Genomic DNA, 27,779 nt, shown 5'->3' on the forward strand with positions numbered 1-27,779 from the left:
TGACTGATAGGAATATTCTAAAATTACCTATTGTTTTTACGTTGACTTCCGTTAAAAGTCTTTCTGTAACAGTTTGGAGAGATTTTGGAGATAAAAGTTTTTTTTCCACCACTATGCCACCCTTAAAAATGAAGTAAAAGCTATTTTAAAGTGCACAGCACAGCTAAAACAGTGGTTACTGATATTTTGCAGCCTATAGAGTTGAATCTGTTTGTATAAAAGTGTTTAAATCTACGTTTATGTGTTTTCTTTTTACTAAAAAATAAAAATAGTGTAAATTAGCTTTTTTTTTTCCGTCCAAATCATTGTTTTAAAGTGTTCGTCCTCAAAAACCCTGAATGACCAAGCAGTATTGAACAGAGCCAAATTATTGCGCAATAATATCCACACTCTCACAGTCATGTTCTGCTGCTTTTCCAGGCAGGACTTTTAATTTGGTGGTTTTTACAGTAGGGCTGGTAATCAGATACTATTTATTTTTCTCAAAATATTGATGGACAGATTTTCTTTTATTTAAACATGATGATATGTTGGATTGTTGAAGTTCTTGGTGAAATTTGCAAAAATCCCTAGTTTTTTCCCCTTTTATAAATTATAGAGAGACTGCACACCTCGTTATAACTTTATAAATTTAAAACTTAAACCAATTTTAAGCTTAAATAAATGAATTTTGAAGTAGTGCAGCCTTAAGATATCATGCATCCTTAAAAAACATAGAATTTTTTATTTTGTAACAAACAGTGAAGTCAATTCAATTCAATTCAGTGAAGTCAAAAGTTTGGATGCACCTTAAATTCAGTGTTTTTACATTATTTTGAAATGTTCTGCATTGTATATTAATAAAAACTCATCCAAACTATTATAATGAAAAACATATGGAATTATTTAGTAAACAAGAAATGCTAAACAAACCAGAATATGTTTTGTATTTTAGATTCTTCAAAGTAGCTCCTCTTGCTTAGATAATCAGATTTGCACATATTGAAACACCTGGAATTCAGGCTTTCAGTTAACAGCTGTGCTGAACTCATCAAGAGTTAATTACTTGAATTTCTTGTCTCTTAATAAAGTGTTTGAGAGCATCAGTTAAAGTAAAGTAGTGAAGAGGTAGAGTTACAGGTGTACAGTGAATAGTGAATATTTGAGTAATGTTCGAATCCAGGTTATGAGAAGCAACAACTACTCATCCAAGTAAAGAAAAAAATTACTTTAGGGGAAAAAATAAGGTTAGTCAATCTAAAAATCAATTATAAGAACTTTGAAAGTATCCTCAGCTGTAGTCAGAGAAAAGATAATTAAAAACATTATGATGATGGAACTGGCACTCATCAGGACTGACCTAGGAAATACATTTTATTTGTTTATTTTTTTCCCCAGTTTTTTTTTTTCTTTTCATATCGCCAAGATCAGTATCGTTATCGTGGAAATATAAAATATCGTGATATTATTTTAGGGCCATATCGGCCACCCCTAATCTGCAGTAAAAAAGACTGTGAGAAAGGAACACCGAACATCTGAAACATCACGTAGATCTCCGAGCGAGTCCGTTTCAGACCCGTAAGAAAGTGGAGGTGTGTTTAATGATGAACTATAAACAGATTGAGAGTCTATTATTGATTTTATTTTTATTTTTATATTCTGTTTTTCTTTCTTTCTGTTGCTTCTTTGTTTCTCTCTTTTTGAGGAAGAGGAGGAGGAGGAGTGTGGGACCATGTGTTTCTGTTGTTGATGATGCTGAGCACAGGGCTTTTGTGTGTGTGTGTGTGTGTGAGATGGGGGGTGGTGCCGCCGGTCGTTGCCATAGCAACAGGAAGCCCATGCGGCTGCTGCTGCTCGGCCGCACACAATAGCGGCGCTGCTTAGCATTCAGGCGGTGTATCGGAGTGTGTGTGTGTGTGTCGGGGTGTGTGTGTGTGTGTCGGGGTGTGTGTGTGTGTGTCGGGGTGTGTGTGTGTGTGTCGGGGTGTGTGTGTGTGTCGGTGTGTGTGACCGAGGCAGCGCTTCCCACCGCCGGCCAACAAAAGCCGAGGTCACCAAACGTCTCGAACGTCTCGCAGACCTGCGGGTAACTCCAGTGTACTGATATCACCCAGACTCAAACCTCCTCAGCCAATCAGATCCTGCATTTCAGTGCTGGAGATACGAGGCTCATGCAGCTGACGATCAGGGGTGGGACGAAATATCAGCATCACGATATATCGTATGGTTTTAGTTTGAGATATATTATCGATATTGATAAGTGGCATCAAATATATGGATGTATTTATTAAAACATAGGTACTCTTAACTATAAGACTTCCAGACAGACGTCCAGAAAGGGAGGTCTGTACCTACTAAAGCTGCACAATAATACAAAAAAAATGCGCACGATGCGTCACTCACAATACAATATCACGATACACCGCTCATGATAACATTGAAATCACAATACACCTCTTTCGTGAGTGACGTATCATGGTGATATTGTTATGTAAGCAATGTATCGTGATTATATTGTTATCGTGAGTGATGTATTGTGATTATTTCGTTATCGTGAGTGATGTATTGTGATTATTTCGTTATCGTGAGGGATGTATTGTGATTATTTCGTTATCGTGAGGGGTGTATTGTGATTATTTCGTTATTGTGAGTGATGTATTGTGATTATTTCGTTATTGTGAGGGGTGTATTGTGATTATTTCGTTATCGTGAGGGATGTATTGTGATTATTTCGTTATCGTGAGGGGTGTATTGTGATTATTTCGTTATTGTGAGGGATGTATTGTGATTATTTCGTTATCGTGAGGGATGTATTGTGATTATTTTGTTATCGTGAGTGATGTATTGTGATTATTTCGTTATCGTGAGGGATGTATTGTGATTATTTCGTTATCGTGAGGGATGTATTGTGATTATTTCGTTATCGTGAGGGATGTATTGTGATTATTTCGTTATCGTGAGGGATGTATTGTGATTATTTCGTTATCGTGAGGGATGTATTGTGATTATTTCGTTATCGTGAGGGATGTATTGTGATTATTTCGTTATCGTGAGGGATGTATTGTGATTATTTCGTTATCGTGAGTGATGTATTGTGATTATTTCGTTATCGTGAGGGGTGTATTGTGATTATTTCGTTATCGTGAGGGATGTATTGTGATTGTTTCGTTAAGTAAGTCACGTATTATCATAATATCTTTGTGTAAGTGATGTATCGTGATTATATTGTGATGATATCGTGAGTCAGGGTTAGTGAATTGTTTTCTGGTGTTGTTGATGAGTTGTGTAGTTCTGGATTGTGTATAATGTGGGTCTGTGGTTCGAGTTGGGTCATGCCGGGACAGTGTGTGTGTGTTTTCCCGGCGGGACGGTTCTCAGGAACAGCTTCTGTTTACACTGAGAGCCAATTAGAGATCAGCTGTGTTCAGACAGGAGCTGTAGCTTTAAAAAAAAAATCTACTTTTCCACAGTTTTCCTCTCTTTACTCCAGACGTGATTAATTATGCAGGACCTGTCTGCTCTCTGTTTGTTTTGATGGTGAGCTACAGTGTTATTTATATATGTATATATGTGTGTGTTTATATGTGTCTAATGAGAAATGAAAGTTATAGACTCTCAGGTTGCGTAATTTCAGCTGTGTACATCACGCTGTGTTGTGTAAATAATAATAATAGAGCTGTTATTGACGTCAGAATCAGCTGTGCAGTCCTTAATTTAAGGGCTTCTCTGTTTATTTGCAGGACTTAAAACAGTTACACTGAACTCTATCACAATATTGTTTAGAGCAGTTTATTTACTGTATTTACTATGAATTTGTTTGCAGATTATATGCGTGCACTACTTTAAATTGAGCACGATGAAGTGAAGCGTGAGGTGGATTCTTGGGTTATTAATGTTAATAATAAGACAGTAAGTTACGCTGTTTTTTTCTAACAGGCTTTAGATTTCTGGTTTAAAGTTATTTATAGTTATTTACACTTTAATTGTGAGGATTGCCTTGTTTTTTTGTGAAAATAATGTTTTATTAATATGTAGATTCTGTTTTTGTGAATATTTAGCTGCAGATGTTTCAAAGTGGTGTGTTTGGCTATTGTACAGTATTATTGGTGTGTGTGTGGTACAGACGTGAGTGTGTGTGTGTGTTTGAGAACAGATTTTGTAAGGAGTCATGTGCACAGTGATGGTGTTTAGATGACACACAGATGAGAGGCACCATCTGCTGCATCTCCATTCACTCTATTCCTCTATTCACACTCAGGTACAGCTGTGTGTGTGTGTGAGTGTGTGTGAGTGTGTGTGAGTGTGTGTGAGTGTGTGTGAGTGTGTGTGAGTGTGTGTGAGTGTGTGTGAGTGTGTGTGAGTGTGTGTGTGTGTCTCACACAGGATAGTAAGTGGTGTTATAGGGGGTAGGTGGTAGTATAGAGTATTATATGGGTACAGGGGTATGTGGGTAGTATAGAGTAGTAATTGGAGTATGGGGTAGTATAGTGTATAGTAGAGTAGAATATGGAATATAGAGTAGTATAGGGAGTGTGGGTTAGTATAGGAGGGGGAAATGTAGTCTAGAGTATTATAGTACAGGGTAATATGGTGGTACAATGTAATATAGGGAGTATAGGGTAGTATATATTAGTATAGAATAGCATATGCTAGTATAGGTTAGTACATAGTAGTGTATGGTAGTGGAAAAAATAAGAACCTCTTAAAAATGATGATTTTCTTTGATTTTACCAAATTGAAAACCTCTGCAATATAATCAAGAGGAAGATGGATGATCACAAACCATCAAACCACCAAACTGAACTGCTTGAATTTTTACACCAGGAGTAAAGCAGCATAAAGTTATCCAAAAGCAGTGTGTAAGACTGGTGGAGGAGAACATGATGCCAAGATACATGAAATTAAAACTGTGATTAAAAACCAACCAGGGTTATTCCACCAAATATTGATTATTTCTGAACTCTTAAAACTTTATGAATATGAACTTGTTTTCTTTGCATTATTTGAGGTCTGAAAGTTCTTATTTCTAATTTTTATTCATTTTAAATTAATTTCTCACTTTGCACTCTTTCTCTCTCTCTCTCTCCATCTGTCTTTTAGTCCCAGCATTCTCTATTTGCTTTCCCTCTCTCTCTTCTAGCCCCGCTGTCTCCCACCCCCCAAACACAGCCCCTCTACTCAGCTGCCACGTACACACTCCAGTTCCGCACCAGTGTGTGTGTGTGTGAGAAAGAGAGTGTGACCCCCACTCTCTTACACAGCTACAGTGTGTTTGGAGTGAAAACACAGCACTGTTGCACGTAACTGTAAGTGTGTGTGTGTTGTGTGTGTGTGTGTGTGTGTGTGTGAACTCCAGAGGACTAAAGCACTGAATTACACAATCTCCTCTGAGAAAATCCACAGTGTGTGAGGTTTGATTGGTTGACGGGGTCAGAGAGTAAAGTGTCTAATTTGCATTAATAGCCACAGATGACCCCTAGTGGACAGTCAGCGTGCGGGTGTTCACACTTACTAATCGTGCACAGTGTACCGATACTAGAAAAGTATCTCAATACTTCATAATAATAATTAAAAACGATCTGATACCCCATTTATTATGTACCAGTACTTTAACCCAGAGAGCTCTTAAAAATTGAAAACCTCTGGAATATAATCAAGAGGAAGATGGATGATCACAAACCATCAAACCACCAAACTGAACTGCTTGAATTTTTGCACCAGGAGTAAAGCAGCATAAAGTTATCCAAAAGCAGTGTGTAAGACTGGTGGAGGAGAACATGATGCCAAGATGCATGAAAAACTGTGATTAAAAACCAACCAGGGTTATTCCACCAAATATTGATTTCTGAACTCTTAAAACTTTATGAAAATGAACTTTTTTGTTGTAATTTCAGTCATTTCTCATTTTCTGTAAATAAATGCTCTAAATGAGAATATTTTTATTTGTAATTTGGGAGAAATGTTGTCTGTAGTTTATAGAATAAAACAACAATGTTCATTTTACTCAAACATAAACCTATAAATAGTAAAATCAGAGAAACTGATTCAGAAACAGAAGTGCTCTCTTAATGTTTTACAGAGCTGTTTATGTCTAGAAAGATCTATAAAGAAATGCTAGCGTTCAGAGTTTCTTTTACAGTACGTTTCTGTGGCTGGTTTACTGCTTTATTTCTCTTTAGTTTTCAGTTCTAATGTATAATCTAGTGTCTGAGGAGAGCTCTGTGTCGTCTCTGAGTTTCCCCACAGCTGTCTTTATATTAACACCAGATCAGCTCATTCTAAAGAATGATTTGAGTCATTGATTCCAATCTGCACTCGATTCCTAAACCAACTTACTTGATGAGTCGGTTCTACACTCCATAGCCCATTGGACGGTTTGAGGAACTTTTAAAACCACAAATTACCCTGTTTGGCCCAGAATTAACTTTATTTAATTATAAAGAGGGAGGAAACTGGATTCACTTTCCAATAGTGAGTAAAAACTGCAGAGTGAAGCATAGATACTAAAGTCACACACACACACACACACTCTCTCTGTGACACACACACACACACTCTCTATAACACACACACACACACGCACACTTACTCATACCGTCCCCGCAGGGGTGTGCTGACTGCCGTCTGGAGGAAACACACACTGCATTTCTGGAGCCGCAGTGTGTTTGGGTTTATTTGAGGCGGTTATGAATGAAGTATCTCTCCCCCAGTTCTCTCTCTCTCTTTTTCTTTTTCTCTCTCTCCTTTATCTCAATCCTCTTTATATCTCTCTATCCTATTTCTACTTTATTTCTATTTTATCCTCTCTTTCTTTCTCTCTCTCTCTTTCTCTCCCTTCTTTCTCGAAGGGCCTCTGTATGTACCTCTCTTTTGTTTCTCTTTTAGCTCCCCCTCCTTCCTCTCTCTCTCTCTCCCTGGTTCTCAGGGGTAATGTTGGCAGGTTGCCAGAAGAAGTGTCTGTGTGTGTGTGTGTGTGTGTGTGTGTGTGTGTGTGTGTGTGTGTGTTATGGAACTGGGCCGGTCCTGATGAGTGCCAGTTCCACCATCACAAAGTTTTTTTTGATGGTCTTTTTTGTGACTGCACTTAAAGATACTTTCAAAGTTCTTGAAATTCTTCTATTTTTTAGATTAACTGACCTTCATTTGTTCTTATAAAGTTCTTTTTTCTTTATTGAGTTGAGTAGTTGTTGCTTCTCATAACCTGGATTCCAACATTACTCAAATATCCACTATTCACTGTATACCTGTAACTCTACCTCTTCACTACTTTACTTTAACTGATGCTCTCAAACACAGCTCTCAAAAAAGTTAAATTAACTCTTGATGAGTTCAGCACAGCTGTTAACTGAAAGCCTGATTTCCAGGTGACTCTAACTCATAAGTATTACTAGTACTTTAGTATTAAAACAAGGAAAAATAATGATTGGCATCATGTGTATATAATGTCAGGGCTTTTTATTTTACTTGATTGTATTAATTTTCTACTTAATACAATTTATTTTACTCCAATCACTAATAACATACAATTTCTATATATATATATATATATATATATATATATATATATATATATATATATATATATATATATATAGATGTAGAACACGCATGGGTCTGACATTACATAAAATCTGTGTGCAAATGCTTTGAGAGAGAGAGAGAGAAGTAAGAGGAAAGCTTGGGTTTCCCTGAAACCATGTGACCTACTGTTCAACAGTCACATTCACAGAGATCTGCCAAATCCAGTTCTCTCACTCTTTCTCTCTCTCTCTCTCTCTCTCTCTCTCTCTCACTCTCTCTCTCTCCTCACACTGTCAGTGTAAATGCCAAAGCTATTATCATTAGAAACAGATCAGCATTTTATGATTGATAATAATTCTAATTATTATTTAGTACAATTACCTGTCAAAATGAAATGTACTTTGTCTTTTGGAATCAACTGCATTTAAATATATACAAATATGCATTCTTTCCGGCACTCTTAAAAGGGGTTTCTGGTTAGTGTTCTTATACTTAGTAATGAGTAATGCACTCAAAGAGGAGAATCTGGTTTGTGTTCTGATACTGATTGTACTGGGCTAAATGATGTGCGCTTAACTGGTTAGTGTTCTGATACTCACTGTAATGGACTGAGTGATGCACTTTCGAGTGATGTACCATCTTAATAGGAGTTAAATTGATAATGTAATTATTGTGACCGATTTGCATGTGTTTTTAGCAGTGAGTTTGGTTGTAGAGGTCATAGTACACCTATCTGAGGCGTCTATAGATGTAAAAATCATTGGTTTATTTGAAATGTGAGAAATATGAGACATAGAGGTTTATAGTACAAATTAAATGTAAACATTTTTACAGATTGATCTGTAATGAATGCAGTTATTTTGACAGTATTCCAAATTCCCATGTTGAATAAAAGAAGTAACATTAAATAATTAAAAACTTTAAAAAAGCTTTCCAGACTGAAACTCTGCATTCCGGTCTCTGATTCCGGTTCGGGGTTTCGTTCTGATCTTCTGGGCCTCTGGTGAAGGTACATGATGTACTGTACTGTAGAAGGGGGACTTTAGATATTTGGGGGAGGGGAGAGCCGGAACTGGTTTGGCTTTGTTTAACTTTCACTTTCGTACCCTCACGCTGTGTGTGTGTGCTGGATTACAGGAAAAGTCAGTTTGCTTACATGTATTTAATAATCTGGTTACTGACTGGTTTTAATAGCAGCAGAGCTTCTGAATATATCTGAATATATCTGAAAATGAGGTGTGTTCAGGTACATTTCTGGAGTTTTCCTTTTTTATCTTGATAAGAGAAAACACAGGAGCTCCACTGACTGATTAAAACCCTGACAACAGTCAACAGTCAGACGTTCATTGCTATCTCGGCAGCGCAAACCCTACTTTTATTACATCAACAATAAACCAAATGCTAAATAAAATAAATAACATTGCTGTTCCCGTAAATCAATGGTGAACCAGCAGCTCAGTTTCCTCTGCTGAGAAGAGTTTGTTGGACACGTCCAGGCAGCTGCACCGTTACAATAGCAATCCCCTATCAAAGAGATTTGGGGATTTAGTACATGCCATTTGCATTGTGTTTCAAGCCAAGCAAGGTGTACTTTTCCCGTCGTTATGATAGCAAAGACACCTTGATGCACGCTTGACTGCTCACCATCTACAGATCACTAAAATAGGGGGCTGGCTCCCTGTCCAGGTAGATTTCCTGCATTGTGATTAGTGATTTTTTGGATTTTTGGTTATCTCTGGATATTTCACCCCAAACCTGACCAGGAATAAACGGTTAAGAATGAATTATTAATTAACTTTTGTGATGTTATATATATTTATTGTTATGTATCAGTATTATGTAGGAGGAAAAAAACATGGTTGTTAGTGTGTAATGTTGTGTAACATTGTGCAGGGTATGAAATGTTCACTATGTGTGGAATTTGAGGAATTTCAGTCGACCTTTTTAACCTTTTCTAAGCGTATTGACCCCGTTCCAGAGTCTTCCTTAACCCCGATCTCTCCAGAATCCCCCGCGTGCCGCTGTCACTGGAGGAGCGGATATTTCCAGCCCAGCCGGGGGTGACTGCGGTCTACAGCGTGAGTGTGCACTAGTGTTAACACCATTCCCTCACACCGGGGGGATATCAGCATGCAGGATCAGTTCACTGTTAACCAGATAACTATCGCTGTTTTCATTACTCTCTCTCCTCCTTCCCTCCTTCTCTTTCTTCACTCTCTCCTCTCCTTCCTTCCTCTCCTCCCTCCTTCTCTTTCTTTACTCTCTCCTCTCCTCCCAATTCGATTAGTGTTTTAATGGTAGACACTGTAATGGGCTCAGTGATGCACTCGCAAAAGGGGTATCTTGTTAGTGTTCTGATACTTACTGTACTTACTGATGCACTCTCAAAAGGGTACATTTTTCCTTTCCTCCCTCCTGTGCTCCCTCCTTCCCTCTCTCCTTCCCTCCTTCTCTCTTTTTACTCTCTCTTTACTCTCTTCTCTCCTCCCTCCTTCTCTCTCTTTACTCTCTCTTTACTCTCTCCTCTCCTTCCTTTCTCTCCTCCCTCCTTCTCTCTCTTTACTCTCTCCTCTTCTTCCCTCCTCTCCTCCCTCCTTCTCTCTCTTTACTCTCTCCTCTCCTTCCCTCCTCTCCTCCCTCCTCCTCTCTCTTTACTCTCTCCTCTTCTTCCCTCCTCTCCTCCCTCCTTCTCTCTCTTTACTCTCTCCTCTCCTTCCCTCCTCTCCTCCCTCCTTCTCTCTCTTTACTCTCTCCTCTCCTTCCCTCCTCTCCTCCCTCCTCCTCTCTCTTTACTCTCTCCTCTTCTTCCCTCCTCTCCTCCCTCCTCCTCTCTCTTTACTCTCTCCTCTCCTTCCCTCCTCTCCTCCCTCCTCCTCTCTCTTTACTCTCTCCTCTTCTTCCCTCCTCTCCTCCCTCCTCCTCTCTCTTTACTCTCTCCTCTTCTTCCCTCCTCTCCTCCCTCCTTCTCTCTCTTTACTCTCTCCTCTCCTTCCATCCTCTCCTCCCTCCTTCTCTCTCTTTACTCTCCCCTCTCCTTCCCTTCTCTCCTCCCTCCTCCTCTCCTCCCTCCTTCTCTCTCTTTACTCTCTCCTCTCCTTCCATCCTCTCCTCCCTCCTTCTCTGTCTTTACTCTCTCCTCTCCTCCTCTCCTCCCTACTTCTCTCTCTTTACTCTCTCCTCTTCTTCCCTCCTCCTCCCTCCTTCTCTGTCTTTACTCTCTCCTCTCCTCCTCTCCTCTCCTCCCTACTTCTCTCTCTTTACTCTCTCCTCTCCTTCCCTTCTCTCCTCCCTCCTCCTCTCTCTTTACTCTCTCCTCTCCTTCCCTCCTCCTCCCTCCTTCTCTGTCTTTGCTCTCTCCTCTCCTCCTCTCCTCTCCTCCCTACTTCTCTCTCTTTACTCCCTCCTTCCCTCCTCTCCTCCCTCCTTCTCTTTATTTACTCTCTCCTCCTTCCCTCCTCTCGTCTCTCCTTCACTCTCTTTACTCTCTCCTTCCCTGATTATAAGGTGCACTATCAGTAAACGTCTATTTTCAGGCGCATTTTATGCGACACTAGTAAGGAACAGGGGTGTCGCCATGTTTTCCTTCTAATTCAGCTGACCTGTAAAGCTAAGCTAAGTAAACAAAACTGTAATTCTTAAGTCAGACAAGCGGTGGATGTTAAACTACACAGATTTATCTCCTGAAAGCTGTTTATTTGGGTGAGTAAAGCGTAAAACGCTTCCATTTATTTACAGTAAGTTTAGATTTCCAGATTTTTTTTTTACTAAAGCTGGAGCATTAACAGCTAACCACTAGCGGTTAGCTAATGGTTCTTCCCACGTAGCTTGTTTTAACACGATAAACGCACAGACTAAAGTCCAGTATACTCACCTCTACAGCAAAAGAGCTAGCACTTTGGTTGACGGCTAATGCTAATGCTGCTCCAGCCTTAGTGATGGAGACACTTTACTGAAACTCCTGTATAACTCTGTACTTCAGTGGAGTGGCTTTACTGCTCCTTAATACCTGACTGATAGAATTCATACATAAGGAGCACCGGATTATAAGGAGCTCTGATGATTTTTGGGAAGATTAAAGTATTATTATTTAGGTGGTGGGTGGTTCAATATTCTCAGCACTGCAGTGATTAGCAGTGATTAGCATGGTGGTGGTGTATGAGGTGTTAGTGAGTGTTGAGCTGGTACAGTGAGTTGATCAGATACAGCAGTGCTGCTGGAGTTTTTAAACACTGTGTTCAATCACTCCCTAACACCTCATACACAACCACCTCAGATTGGTATAGTGATATCTAATGTTTTGACATAAATGTTTTAGCCCAGATTTGCCCTTTAAACATTATTATACACACACACACTCACACACACACACACTTGCCATTACTCGCTTCTGCCATCAGCCCCCCTTCAGCACTGCCTGGTTGCTGGCTACTCTGACTGCATTAACACACACCTGTGCGCACACACACACACACACATCTCCACTGCTGCAGAGTGAACTGGTGTCTTAGCAACGAACAGCAGCAGCAAACACAACAGTGTGTGTGAGACAGAGAACGAGAGAACAGAAGGAACTTTCTCTCTCTCTCTCTTTCACTCTCTCTCTCTGTCTGTCTCTGTTCTCTGGTAGTGGCAGCTTCTAGTTATCCTCTCTCTATCCTCCCCTCCTGGTGGTTTATACACGTTTTCCAAAGTGAAGTCAGGATGAGCCTGTTGTCACACAGTAGTCGCAGTAGTTGCAGGAATCTCAGAAGTTACAGTAGTCACAGAAATTGCAATGGTTGCAGGAGTTGCAGAAGTCACAGGGGCTCAGTATTTGCATGAGTCGCGGTAGTTTCAGGAGTCACAGTAGTTGCAAGAGTCTCAGTAGTTGCCGGAGTCTCAGTAATTGCTGGAGTCACAGGGGTCGCAGTAGCTGCAGGAGTCTCAGTAGTTTCAGGAGTCTCAGTAGTTGCTGGAGTCGCGGTAGTTTCAGGAGTCGCGGTAGTTTCAGGAGTCACAGTAGTTGCTGGAGTCTCAGTAGTTGCCGGAGTCTCAGTAATTGCTGGAGTCACAGGGGTCGCAGTAGCTGCAGGAGTCTCAGTAGTTTCAGGAGTCGCAGTAGTTGCTGGAGTCGCGGTAGTTTCAGGAGTCACGGTAGTTTCAGGAGTCGCGGTAGTTTCAGGAGTCGCGGTAGTTTCAGGAGTCCCGGTAGTTTCAGGAGTCACAGTAGTTGCAAGAGTCTCAGTAGTTGCCGGAGTCTCAGTAATTGCTGGAGTCACAGTAGTTTCAGGAGTCTCAGTAGTTTCAGGAGTCTCAGTAGTTTCTGGAGTCTCAGTAGTTGCAAGAGTCACAGGGGTCGCAGTAGCTGCAGGAGTCTCAGTCTCAGTAGTTTCAGGAGTCGCAGTATTTGCAGGATTTGCAGTAGTCGCACGAGTCTCAGTAGTTGCGGAAGTCTCAGTATTTGCAGGAGCCACAGGAATTGCAGTAGTCATGGGAACTGCGGTAGTAGTTGCAGGAGTCTCAGGAGTCTCAGCAGTCGCAGTAGTTGCAGGTAGTTGCAGCAGGCGCAGTAGTTGCAGGAGTCTCAGCAGTCACAGTAGTTGCAGGTAGTTGAGGTAGTTGCAGTAGGCGTAGTAGTTGCAGGGAAGTTTTAACCCATTACCCACAAAGTTTCGTTCCTGTCTTACTGAAAATGGGATATAAGTGGGACTCCACATTTTTATAAATATGAACGTACTGTATGTGTTTGTGTGTTTCAGGTTCCTCGGCACCCGGGTCCTCCATATCCAGGCCATGATCTGAGTAAAGCCCATCCTAACCTGGGAGGAGCTCCACCCACTCTGTCTCAGATCTCCACCCCCGCCGCCCCGTACCGCTATATAAAGGGCTGGGAAACAGGTGGAGGGGTACGTGTGTTCTGTTCTGTGTTCTGTTTCAGTCTTGAAGGAAGGAAGGAGTTCCCAGAGGTGTTTATTAGCACTTGTTGCTCCTTTGCCTTCTTCACTCTGTGCTCCAGCTCACCCCAAACCATCTGGATTGGGTTCAGGTCCGGTGACTGTGGAGGTTCAGCTCATTTTTTATTAAGTACATAAAACTCCACATGTGTTCATTCATAGTTTTGATGCTTCAGTGAGAATCTACAATGTAAATATCAGTCATGATAAATAAAGAAAACGCATTGAAAAAGAGAAGAAGGTGTGTCCAAACTTTTGGCCTGTACTGTAGATGTAAAAAAATCTCCACTGTATCCAGGTTCCGGTGAGTAAGAGCTGTTTAGAGGATGGAGTTGTGGGCTCAGTGCTTTAGCTTGAAGGAGTTCTGCTCGTCTAATAATAGAGAATACTGGCCTCCTCCGCACTCAATCTGTCACCAGCACACACACACACACACACACACACACACACACACACACACACACACACACTCGGAAGACAATGAGAAGATGATCCAGTTATTTTAGTACCTGAAGGTGACGGGAGATTAAACTCTTGGGTTCCTAACTTTATCATATTGTGACTTTAATAAAAGCATTTATGAACCTGCATTCATGTCACACTATCAGACCTCACTCGATAATTCTATATAATTCACGATAATTCACGTTGCCTTGCCATGAGCACATTGACCAGTACAGGGCTTCAGACTAACACCATCCCACTGTCCCGGGGACTATACGAAAATAGCACTCGGGACAGGATTAAAGCTTTTTGTGGACAGAGATTTTCTGCATGTCCTTAAAACTTAGAGCCAATCAGCTTGCTGGAAACTTCACTAGAGGAGGAGGGTCAACATGAAGCTAAAAGGAAAAAGCCCTTAAAGGAGATACTGTAATTTTGTTTGATGGTTTGCCATGCCAGTCAACTGTGGAGCTTCAAAAGTGGCAACGGTTATCCCGACAGAACAAAAAAATTCATGAGGTACTAGAACAATAACGACTGACAACATCATAACCGATAAATATACAGATAAATACAACTGTAATGTTAAAAAAATGTAAATAAACAAAAGAAATTATAATTTTTTAAGGATGTTTGTTAAAAAGTTAGTCTGGAGCCTTGCAGTATTTAGTCTCACTCACAAGATAATACCTCACAACTTGCACAGATGTGGCAGATCCCAAGACTTTTCCAAATAACACTTCACTTCGTCTGTTTGAATTGTAACATTTCAATCAATCAATCTAAATTTTTTTATTTTAATTAGAAATAATAAGGAGCAAAATAGTAAAAATAATAAATAAATAAATAAATATAAGAAACAAAATTTTCGAAAGTGACATTTTATATAGATATATATGTAAAAAAAGGAAATTCTAAAGACTATAAAAATTTGGCACAAAAAATAAAGAATTTATAAAATATAAAATGAAGAAAAAGATAAAGGTAAAAGTAAAGTAAAATAATAAGAATGATAAAAAATGATAAAATGAATAATAATGAACTAAGGAATGAACATAGGAATCAAGATAAAAAGCATAATAAGAAAAAACTAACTAGGTCAATAAATATATAAAAAATAAAACAAATAAAGCATTTAAACTCATTTTCTTGTTTTTTTTTTTTTTTTTGTCTTTTTTTGTGTGCAGCCTTCCTACAGCCAGACACAGAACGCCTCCTCCACCCCCATCGTTTATTCTCCACAGACTCAACCAATGAACATACAGCCTCCCAGCAGACCAGTAAGTCTAACTCATCCTGTATTAACACTCAAAAACACAAAATATTTATACAATATTTACCATAATTCAGTTTACAGAGGGTCCGTCCCAATCCAGCTAGAGGAGGGACAATATATCGATATATACAGCTCTGAAAAAATAAGAGAGCACCTAAAAATGATGAGTTTCTTTAATTTTAGCAAATTAAAAACCTCTGGAATATAATCAAGAGGAAGATGGATGATCACAAACCATCAAACCACCAAACTGAACTGCTTGAATTTTTGCACCAGGAGTAAAGCAGCATAAAGTTATCCAAAAGCAGTGTGTAAGACTGGTGGAGGAGAATATGATGCCAAGATGCATGAAATTAAAACTTTGATTAAAAACCAACCAGGATTATTCCACCAAATATTGATTATTTCTGAACTCTTAAAACTTTCTGAATATGAACTTGTTTTCTTTGCATTATTTGAGGTCTGAAAGCTCTGCATCTTTTTGTTATTTCAGACATTTCTCATTTTCTGTAAATACATTCTTTAAATAAGAATATTTTTATTTGGAATTTGGGAGAAATGTTGTCTGTAGTTTATAGAATAAAACAACAATGTTCATTTTACTCAAACATAAACCTATAAATAGCAAAATCAGAGAAACTGATTCAGAAACTGAAGTGCTCTCTTCATTTTATTCAGAGCTGTACGTGTATTATAGAGCTGCATTATACAGTGTTGTTACTGTACCTTAGTGGGTGTGGCTCGTACTGTTTTTGCATCTTCCTTTCTTTCATTCTTGGGTTTCTTTCGCTTTGCCGTCGGCATCGTTCAGACTTCTGTCAGGGTGAATAAGTGATTCATGCTTTTATGTTACAGTAACACAATAGAAACCAGATCACCCTCAGTGTGTCAGAGACAGTGACAGTACAGATAATATCAGCAGTTAATAGAGTGCTTTTATCTGTAAATGATCAATAATGCATGGATCTTCAATAATCAGTGGTTATTAATGGTAATAACTAGGGATGTAACAAAGCATCGCAACACATATGCATGTACATATACATATGAGGATTATTATATAATCTCATGCACTCGTTACACATACTTGCTAGTGCAGTCCGGAGAGCCAGTGGGCGTAAGCAAAGAGTAGAGGATCTGTCAATGTCAATTTTACACTGAAGCAAATCACACAACAGCTTTTTGTCATCAGTCACTTTTTATTAAACCAATCAAAAGCCACTTTTAGGCATTAGTGGTGAAAAATAGAATATTTGATTTATTTTTTAATGCAGTCAAATTAAAGGGGACACTTTGTGCTTGCATTTGTATTTCCACTTAAATAAGCTAAAAAAGAGTTGGAATCATATACGTTTTTAAGATGTTTGGAAGCTCCTCCTTTATTGTGACATCACAATAAGAAATCCTGTATAGCCCCACCCACTATATCAGTTGAAGAAACACAGCAGGATTATGTAGCAGACTTCGTCTGAGGGAGGAATCTGTACCTACTCTCCGTGGCAAGTCACAACCTTGTAAATAATGAGTTTTTTGCTTCTATCACAGTTAGTTGAGAGCTAGCTAACGTTAGCGGTGAGCTAGCTAACATACTAAAGTTTGTGGCAAGTTACGGGAGAGAAAACTAGTGTTGGCAGAGAGCTAGCTAATGTTACTGGAGAGAGAAGAGAGAAATTGATCAATACAATAAATTATTTTCTACTTAAGAAGGCAAAAAAAGGTCTTAAAAAGCGTTAAATTTGATTTTTAAAACGGAGCAGGAGCCGAGTAAAGGTGCAGCACAGGCACTGTTCTGAGTTCAGGAGCATCCCCTCTCTATTAGTCTAATCTATAATTCTGCCTCTCTCTGTATTTTTGTCTGTTTTATTTCTTTCTGTTTCTTCTCCTGCTGCTGGCGTCTTCTCCATACCTGCTCCCGCACCTCCTCTCTCTGCACCAGTTTGTGACCGGGCCCCGACCCGCCCACCACCAGGTAACCCCTGTTTCAATAGTACATGTATGTAAAGCATGCTTTTAAATATGGGTACATGTTGCTGGACGATAATGCGGAAAATATAAAATAATTTTATCACAGAATTTTGGAAAACATGAAGAGGCCACAATAAAATGATTTATTTCCCAAATTTCAATTAAAAATAAAATAGTAGTGTCAATTAGAGTTTTTTTTTTTTTTTTCTGGTTCCATAAGATACGAAATGGTCAAAATAGTAAGATGCAGTGCTTTCAGACCTCAAATAATAATGCAAAAAAAAACTAATTCAAATTAATAAAAAAAAAAACAGTAAACAATACTAATGATCCGTCTTGGCATGCTGTCCTCCACCAGTCTTACACACTGCTTTTGGATGACTGTATGACGCTCCTGCTGCACTAATTCAAGCGGTTCAGCTTGGTTTGATGGCTTTTGATCATCCATCTTACTGTGGATGCTGCCGCTGCCTCCTGTGACTGGTTGCTGACGCTGGTTATTTTAACTGGCTGGCTGCTGACGCTGGCTGCTCTTGCTGTGGCTGTCCGCTGGACACTGTGACTGGTTAGTGGCTGCCTCTGCCTCCTGTAGCTGGTTGCTGTCAATGGCTTCTGCTGCTGGCTGCTGCCGCTGGCTCCTGTGACTGGTTGCTACTGCTGGTTACTGTGACTAGTTGCCTGCTGCCACTGCCTCCTGTGACTGGTTGCTGGCACTGGCTTCTCTGGCTAGTTTCTGTAAATGGTTCCTGGCGATGGTTATTTTAACTGGCTGGTTGCTAATGCTGGCTGCTCTTGCTGTGACTGTCTGCTGGATACTGTGACAGGTTAACTGCTGCCGCTGGCTCCTGTGACTGGTTGCTGCCGCTGGCTCCTGTGGCTGGTTGCTGGCGCTGGCTCCTGTGGCTGGTTGCTGTCGCTGGCTCCTGTGACTGGTTGCTGCTCCTGGTTAATGTGATTAGTTGCCTGCTGCCACTGCCTCCTGTGACTGGTTGACTGCGGCTGCTGGCTCCTATAGCTGGATGCTGCTGCCGCGAGTTTCTCTGGCTAGTTTTTTGTTGACTGGCTGCTGCCACTGCCTCCTGTGGCTGATTGCTGTAGTTGGCTCCTGTGGCTGCCCGCTGCCACTGCCTCCTGTGACTGGTTGCTGCTGCCGCTGGCTCCTGCCGCTGAGGAAGTGCTTGAGTGTCAGGCCGCTTGGAGGCGGAACAATGGCTCTTTCTGCTGCTGCAGAAATGTTAGAATAAAACTCAGCGTAGGCTCAGATATTTCATTCATCCCATGCTAACAGGACTCGCTAACGCTAGTCTCTCTCATCCATCCGTTTCCTCAGAGCTGCCACTGAGACACATCGCCGTCCTGCCTCTCTGCAGCACTCGGACACGCCCCTCGGTTTCTTTCTGCGGGTCCTTTTTTCTTCTTTTGGTTCAGATTTGGTTCAGATCTTGTGAAAGTGCTGCTCTTGTGCTTCTTGTGCTGTTTGGGAATATTAATAATCAGAGATTATGTAAGTTTTTCCACAGAACCTCTGGCTGTGATTGATGCTGGAACGTTTCAGGGATTTTACCGTAACCGTAACGCTTTATTTACTATCTAAACTGATTCACTCTACACTGCTTTTAAGGTGCGCAGATCGTTCTGCAGTTTACAGCACAGTTAGGCCCAGTCCCTTTTTCTCTTTTTTTATCACAAACCCTTGTTTTCCACTGTAAACCTTCAGAATCTCTTGGATTGCTACTAATGATCCCCCCTCATCCAAACTTTTACACTTGACACAGTGCAGCCCGGCATGTACTGTTCTCCTGACAACTATATAACTATATATCTATAACTATAAAGGAGAATGGATGGGGTCATGTATCGCAAGATTTTGCCAAACAACCTCCTTCCCTTCAGTAAGAACATTATTAAATATGGATGGTAACCGGGTCTTCCAGCATGACAATGACCCAAGAAACAACCGAGACACTGGATAGTCTTAATAGAGATCAGCCTCATCTGTAGCACAGTTCTGATGATTTCTGCTCTGCTAAAACCTGGAGTTTTTAGTCAGATAATTCTCGTATCTCATATTAAAAGTTCTCAGTTTTATATGAATCATCTCTGGTGTGGAGCAGTGTGAAGGTTTGAGGTTCCTGCAGGTTTAAAAAGAGCTGAGCTGGTGTTCTACCTTCTCACAGCAGCAGCAGCAGCAGCAGCATGTTCCTGCCTGCCCTCCACTGCAGCCTGTCAGCACCAGCAGCCTACAGGCCATTCAAAACCAGCCAGAGCAGCAGCCAAGAGGGATACACACACACACACACACACACACACACACGTACAGAAGGCCAGTTGGCTGCTGCTGAATGTAGGTCAGCTGTGGGAGTGCTCACAGAGTCGCCCTCAGATGCACGTACACGACCATTCATATACAGACCACTCCTTTAATATCACTGACTCTTCAGAATTTGGATAAAACTGCTTTTAATTTTTAAATAAGTTCAATTAAGTTTAATTATTTACTATTATTAAAAAACGAAGGTCTTTGCTCTGTGCTGTAATGTACCAGTGCAACCTCCTAATTTTATATTCAGCTCTGGTAAGCAAATGAAGAGATTTTGCTTGTTGTTTTATTCTATAAACTACAGACAACATTTCTCCCAAATTACAAATAAAAATATTTTCATTTAGAGCATTTATTTACAGAAAATGAGAAATGACTGAAATAACAAAAAAAAGATGCAGAGCTTTCAGACCTCAAATAATGCAAAGACAAGACAATGTCCAGAAACCTCACACCATACTAATGATCCCCCCTCATCCAAACTTTACACTCAGCACAATGCAGCCAGACAAGCACTGTTCTTCTTGCAATCGACAAACTTTCATAGACTCGTCCATAATATTGGCAGATAAAAAAGCAGATAAAGATTCAGAACTCCAGAGAACACGTCTCCACCTCTCTCTAGACTCCATCTGAAGCTTTGCATTGCTGTGTTTGTAACGTGATGTGAGGTTTGGATGGATTTGAGCTGCTCTGTCATGTAAACTGTTCATTCTATCCATCTCCAGTCTCTCTACACTGCAAAAAATCAATTGGCAAAAACTAGATAAAATTCATTTAAATTGAGACATTGCGACAAAAAATCTGCCAGTGGGTTAAGCAAAAAATTCTTATAAAGTATTTTTAAAATAAGCAATGACAAAGCTTTAAAATGAGTGAAGCAAAACTTAAATCAAGCAAAAATATTTTATTTTCTTGCTTAAATTTCTACACAAGTATCAGAATAACGTGACTGCTGACTTTTTGTGTTTATTTTGAGTTCAAATTACTTAAAATAAGGGGAAAGTTCTAAGTAAGACTGAATAAGATCATTATTCCTAAAATAAGTAAGACAATCTTACATTTACTGCTTTAATTTACAAATCTAAAAATTCTTATTAGAGCAAGAAATAAGATTTATTGCTTTGAAACTAGATAATTTCACTTGCTAAGATTTCGTTTTTTGCAGTGTACTGTTCCCAAGAAGCAACAAAGAAATAATTTAACATTAATTCCCTATTTTCAGTTGCTTTTTGTGCCTTTTTTAGCTGTTTTTCGATAGTTATTTCATTTATTTCCCCTCGAAAACCAAGCCTTTCAGTTTACTGCTTGTATTTGTTCCATATGAGGTTAATAATGGGCTTAAAAGTTAATGTAAACTGTAATTGTATTTGTAGTTGAGTAATTGTGTGAGATATAGAGGGAGATGGTGTGTGTGGAGGAGCAGCTGGAGGGATGGTGATTGGTCGAATCCTGGTCTGATGCTCCTGTTTGCCGGTTTGTTGAGGAAATATTTGCAGTGCTGGGTGGAGGGGTGGAGGGATGGAGGGGTGGAGGAGTGGGGAGGGGGGTGGGGTGTTTCTCCTGTGGGTTTCACACACACTCTGTTCTCCGGGTGAATAACGCTTTGTGCTGGAGCTCCACCCGTAGAGCCCCGTCCATTCTACAGCCCCCTGTGTGTTAAAATACAATATATCACTTGTTAATCGTTATCGTGATTCTGAGTGTTAAAATTCTGATATTACAGTAGATTTAGATTATCTATATACAGACTATGAAGAAACACAAACAGGAACAGTTACAAGCACTATTAGCTTAACTAAGAAGAGTAAAGTCTCTCCAACTCTTTCTAAATGGGTTTAAATTGTTCAGGAGATTTTTTGTCATGGAGAAAATAACTTTTTCATTAATAGACAGACAGCCAGACAGCCAGACAGACAGCCAGACAGCCAGACAGACAGCCAGACAGACAGCCAGACAGACAGCCAGACAGACAGCCAGACAGACAGCCAGCCAGACAGACAGACAGACAGTGAACACCAGTTGATGTGCATAAAGTGAGGACAACTGATGTCTGCCATGCAGAAAGTGCAAATACACAGATATATAATAATTTAAATTCAGCAATGCAGAAGATAAGTAAACAGTAGATAAATGAACTAGTGAGTGAACAACTAGTGCAAAATAGGGTAGAACTATAAAAATAGTGTTATAGGCATCAGCAAGACTGAGAGTGTGACCGTAGCTGAGGGTGTGTCCATGGTGTGGCCAGAATTACCAGAATGAAAAAGTGTCACAGTGTCAACGACTGTGCTTCAGTTTGCTGTGCTGAGAGGAGTTGAACAGTCTTATGGCCTGAGGGACAAAAGACTTTCGGAGTCTGTCTGTGGAGCAGGAGCAGGACTAAAAGATATTAAAAATACTGGAGAAACTGGAAATCTTACTTGTCTCTGAACTGATTTACTTAATTAAATCATAAATTGTAATTTGTACTTTAGACCTCCTTGTAGGGGTGGGCGATATGGCTCTAAAATAATATCACGATATTTCAGGGTATTTTTGAATATAGTATAATAGTATAACAGAATAATCGCAATGTGGCAAAATAAATAATACAGCATAAAATAATATAATGCAGCAAATAATATTGCAGAATATTTAGTGCATGCATATAAACTGCAAACTAAAACAATTATACAATAAATACACCTAAAGCTTCACAGTAAATAATAGACTACTTTTAAGACAGAACAGCCCTATTATCACGATATGGATTTTTAATATCATGATATTTCTGTGTTACGATATATTGTACGATATACGATATAATATGGCCCACCCCTACCTCCTTGTGTTTTTGTGTCTTCCCATGATTTGCCTTTCTTTATTTTTCTACTTCATATATACATATATATAACATTTAAATGTCTCTTTTGAAAGACCCTGTCAAACGTCTGATCTGCCTTTTCTGTTGTTCTGTTTTACTTTTGTTTTTTGTTAGTTTTTTATATGTTAAAACTCAATAAAAATAAAGTAAAAAAAAAAGTGTTAAACAAACCAAAATACTCTGTGAAGCATTTAGGTGCTCTTTTCTTTGGGCGGTCCTGAAGAGTGCCAGTTTCATCACTGCACTTAAGGATACTTTTAAAGTTCTTGAAATTCTTCTTTTCTTTCTTAAACTATTTTTTTTACTTTTCTTTACTAAGTTGAGTAGTTTTTGCTTCTCATAACCTGGATTCGAACATTACTCAAATATTCACTATTCACTGTATACCTGTAACTCTACCTCTTCACTACTTTACTTTAACTGATGCTCTCAAACTTTACATGAAGAGACAAGAAATTCAAGTAATTAACTCTTGATGAGTTCAGCACAGCTGTTAACTGAAAGCCTGGTTTAACACTTTTTTTGGTTTACTAAATAATTTCTTCATGGTTTGGATGAGTTTAGTATATTTTTCTACAATGTAGTTTTGAAATCTCTCTCTCGCTCTCTCTCTCTCTCTCTCTCTCTCTCTCTCTCTCTCTAGTTTCTACACAGGGCTCAGATGCAGACCACTCGTCCTGCTCTCCCCACGAACGCTCCCTCCATCCGAGCCAGCTCTCAGACTCCGGCTGCTGCAGTCTACCCTCCCAATCAGACCATCATGATGACCATGACCCCCATGCCCTTCCCCTCCCCACAGGCAGCCCAGTACTACATCCCACAGGTACACACACCTGTATAAAACTGTATTAAAAAAACCCTGTAAATTAAAAAAACTATAATACAAAAAAGAGACTTTCTTTTAAAGTTAAACGAGTGCTGAATGTAAATCTACAGATAATCTAGATTTCTTTTCTGAAAACTGTTTATTTGGGTGTGTAAAGCACAAATTTCTCCAGCACTAAGGCTGGAGCATTAGCATTAGTGGGCTAATGTCGCCCGACAGCGCTACAATGAATAACCCTGAGTGTTTTGGTAAGCCAGGGAGATATTAGCTAGCGATTTGTCCTGCGTAGCTTGTTTTAACACAGTAAACATGCAGACTATAGGCCGATATACTCACCTCTGTACGGTGAAAGAGCTAGAGCTTAGCACGGTTAGCAGCTAATGCTAATGCTAAACTTTGCTGTCGTAACAACACAAAAGGCATGTACTAATTCTACAAATTAATCATGGGTGTGGTTAATTTTGGGCGTAACGTGAAATAAACCAATCAGAGTGTCATGTGAAAGTCAGGTGAGCTCTGACTTTGGTGGATTGCTATTTTAACGGTGCAGCTACCTGGACGTGTTCAACAAACTCTTCTCAGCAGAGGAAACTGAGCTGCTGGTTGACGCTGTGAAGGAGCTCCAGCAGGAACCAGACAGGAATAAGGAGTGAAAATAGACTGTTGGGGGAGTTTAAGATAGCAATGAGCATCAGAACACGCCTTGTGCAGGGTGTAAGATAGAGTCCAATATATCAGTGTTTGTGGAAACCCCTTTTAATGAATACATTCAGCTACTATACTGTATACTGGCCCATTGCTGATATATATGTGCAAATGCACACATGCAGCCTGTCTAATCCCTGTAGAAGAGAATTACTATATTAAAACGATGGGTTCTTCACTCTGTTCTCAGTACCGTCACAGCGCCCCCTATGTTGGACCCCCGCAGCAGTACTCTGTGCCACCACCCGGCTCCGGAACCTTCTACTCCGGACCTGGACCCGGGGAATACCCCACACCATACGGTCAGTACATATATATACCTATCTTTCTTTCTTTATATATTTGTCAAAATTATATTTTTTTTCTGATTTTAACAGTAACATTGTTGTTTTATTATATAAACTACAGACATTGTCATTTAGAGCATTTATTTGCAGAAACTGAAAAATAATCAAAATAATAAGAAGGATGCAGAGCTTTCAGACCTTAAATAATTAATTCAGAAATCAATATTTGGTGGAATAACCCTGGTTGGTTTTTAATCACAGTTTTAATTTCATGCATCTTGGCATCATGTTCTCCTCCACCAGTCTTACACACTGCTTTTGGATAACTTTATGCTGCTTTACTCCTGGTGCAAAAATTCAAGCAGTTCAGTTTGGTTTGATGGTTTGTGATCATCTTTCTCTCTCTCTCTCTCTCTCTCTCTCTCTCTCAGCTGCAGCAGCTGCAGGTCCGGCGTATTTTCCGGGTCAGACGGTGTTCCCCTCCTCCGCCCCCATCATAGTGCCTACAGTCCAGCAGCAGCAGCAGCAGCAGCAGCCTCCACCCGCCAAGCGCGAGAAAAAGCCAGTGAGTATTCATAACAGTGCAGTATAACAGTATAACAGTGCAGTATAATAACAGTGCAGTATAACAGTACGGTATAACAGTATAACAGTGCAGTATAACAGTGCAGTATAACAGTGCAGTATAACAGTGCAGTATAACAGTGCAGTATAACAGTGCAGTATAACAGTGCAGTATAACAGTATAACAGTGCAGTATAACAGTATAACAGTGCAGTATAATAACAGTGCAGTATAACAGTATAACAGTGCAGTATAATAACAGTGCAGTATAACAGTATAACAGTGCAGTATAATAACAGTGCAGTATAACAGTACGGTATAAGAGTATAACAGTACAGTATAACAGTACAGTATAATAACAGTGCAGTATAACAGTGCAGTATAACAGTACAGTATAATAACAGTGCAGTATAACAGTGCAGTATAACAGTGCAGTATAACAGTATAACAGTGCAGTATAACAGTACAGTATAACAGTACAGTATAACAGTACAGTATAATAACAGTGCAGTATAACAGTGCAGTATAACAGTGCAGTATAACAGTGCAGTATAACAGTATAACAGTGCAGTATAACAGTATAACACTGCAGTATAACAGTATAACAGTGCAGTATAACAGTGCAGTATAATAACAGTGCAGTATAACAGTATAACACTGCAGTATAACAGTATAACAGTGCAGTATAACAGTGCAGTATAATAACAGTGCAGTATAACAGTATAACAGTGCAGTATAATAACAGTGCAGTATAACAGTACGGTATAACAGTATAACAGTGCAGTATAATAACAGTGCAGTATAACAGTATAACAGTGCAGTATAATAACAGTGCAGTATAACAGTACGGTATAACAGTATAACAGTGCAGTATAATAACAGTGCAGTATAACAGTATAACAGTGCAGTATAATAACAGTGCAGTATAACAGTACGGTATAACAGTATAACAGTGCAGTATAACAGTGCAGTATAACAGTGCAGTATAACAGTATAACAGTGCAGTATAACAGTATAACAGTGCAGTATAATAACAGTGCAGTATAACAGTATAACAGTGCAGTATAATAACAGTGCAGTATAACAGTACGGTATAAGAGTATAACAGTACAGTATAACAGTACAGTATAATAACAGTGCAGTATAACAGTGCAGTATAACAGTACAGTATAATAACAGTGCAGTATAACAGTGCAGTATAACAGTATAACAGTGCAGTATAACAGTACAGTATAACAGTACAGTATAACAGTACAGTATAACAGTACAGTATAATAACAGTGCAGTATAACAGTGCAGTATAACAGTGCAGTATAACAGTGCAGTATAACAGTATAACAGTGCAGTATAACAGTGCAGTATAATAACAGTGCAGTATAACAGTATAACACTGCAGTATAACAGTATAACAGTGCAGTATAACAGTGCAGTATAACAGTGCAGTATAACAGTATAACAGTGCAGTATAACAGTACAGTATAACAGTACAGTATAACAGTACAGTATAACAGTACAGTATAATAACAGTGCAGTATAACAGTGCAGTATAACAGTGCAGTATAACAGTATAACAGTGCAGTATAACAGTGCAGTATAATAACAGTGCAGTATAACAGTATAACACTGCAGTATAACAGTATAACAGTGCAGTATAACAGTGCAGTATAACAGTGCAGTATAACAGTATAACAGTGCAGTATAACAGTGCAGTATAATAACAGTGCAGTATAACAGTATAACACTGCAGTATAACAGTATAACAGTGCAGTATAACAGTGCAGTATAACAGTGCAGTATAACAGTGTAACAGTGCAGTATAACAGTGCAGTATAATAACAGTGCAGTATAACAGTATAACACTGCAGTATAACAGTATAACAGTGCAGTATAACAGTGCAGTATAACAGTGCAGTATAACAGTGTAACAGTGCAGTATAACAGTGCAGTATAACAGTGCAGTATAATAACAGTGCAGTATAACAGTGCAGTATAACAGTATAACAGTGCAGTATAACAGTGTAACAGTGCAGTATAACAGTGCAGTATAACAGTGTAACAGTGCAGTATAACAGTGTAACAGTGCAGTATAACAGTGTAACAGTGCAGTATAACAGTGTAACAGTGCAGTATAACAGTGCAGTATAACAGTGTAACAGTGCAGTATAACAGTATAACAGTATAACAGTGCAGTATAACAGTATAACAGTGCAGTATAATAACAGTGCAGTATAACAGTATAACAGTGCAGTATAATAACAGTGCAGTATAACAGTACGGTATAACAGTATAACAGTGCAGTATAACAGTGCAGTATAACAGTGCAGTATAACAGTATAACAGTGCAGTATAATAACAGTGCAGTATAACAGTATAACAGTGCAGTATAATAACAGTGCAGTATAACAGTACGGTATAAGAGTATAACAGTACAGTATAACAGTACAGTATAATAACAGTGCAGTATAACAGTGCAGTATAACAGTACAGTATAATAACAGTGCAGTATAACAGTGCAGTATAACAGTGCAGTATAACAGTATAACAGTGCAGTATAACAGTACAGTATAACAGTACAGTATAATAACAGTGCAGTATAACAGTGCAGTATAACAGTGCAGTATAACAGTGCAGTATAACAGTATAACAGTGCAGTATAACAGTGCAGTATAATAACAGTGCAGTATAACAGTATAACACTGCAGTATAACAGTATAACAGTGCAGTATAACAGTGCAGTATAACAGTGCAGTATAACAGTGTAACAGTGCAGTATAACAGTGCAGTATAATAACAGTGCAGTATAACAGTGCAGTATAACAGTGCAGTATAATAACAGTGCAGTATAACAGTATAACACTGCAGTATAACAGTATAACAGTGCAGTATAATAACAGTGCAGTATAACAGTGCAGTATAACAGTGCAGTATAATAACAGTGCAGTATAACAGTATAACACTGCAGTATAACAGTATAACAGTGCAGTATAACAGTGTAACAGTGCAGTATAACAGTGTAACAGTGCAGTATAACAGTGCAGTATAACAGTGTAACAGTGCAGTATAACAGTGCAGTATAACAGTGCAGTATAATAA

The 27,779-nt window shown here is 39.3% G+C and overlaps 1 protein-coding gene across 9 annotated transcripts in view; it reads left to right on the forward strand.

The window, feature by feature from the left end:
* Positions 1-27,779, forward strand: part of eif4g3a (eukaryotic translation initiation factor 4 gamma, 3a) — a 61,928-nt gene that overhangs the window by 2,902 nt on the left and 31,247 nt on the right. For 5 of the 9 annotated variants that reach the window (XM_049471790.1, XM_049471791.1, XM_049471792.1 and 2 more), the window contains exons 2-8: positions 9,506-9,578; positions 13,239-13,385; positions 15,065-15,157; positions 17,045-17,122; positions 22,948-23,127; positions 24,026-24,137; positions 24,554-24,687. In XM_049471790.1, the coding sequence (XP_049327747.1) occupies positions 9,506-9,578; positions 13,239-13,385; positions 15,065-15,157; positions 17,045-17,122; positions 22,948-23,127; positions 24,026-24,137; positions 24,554-24,687 (817 nt within the window). The remainder of the gene's footprint in view (positions 1-9,505; positions 9,579-13,238; positions 13,386-15,064; positions 15,158-17,044; positions 17,123-22,947; positions 23,128-24,025; positions 24,138-24,553; positions 24,688-27,779) is intronic. The other 4 variants (XM_049471795.1, XM_049471796.1, XM_049471798.1 and 1 more) reach the window with 2 other exon arrangements.

This window comes from Astyanax mexicanus, chromosome 24 (genome assembly GCF_023375975.1).
Source record: "Astyanax mexicanus isolate ESR-SI-001 chromosome 24, AstMex3_surface, whole genome shotgun sequence".
NCBI lineage: Eukaryota > Metazoa > Chordata > Actinopteri > Characiformes > Acestrorhamphidae > Astyanax > Astyanax mexicanus.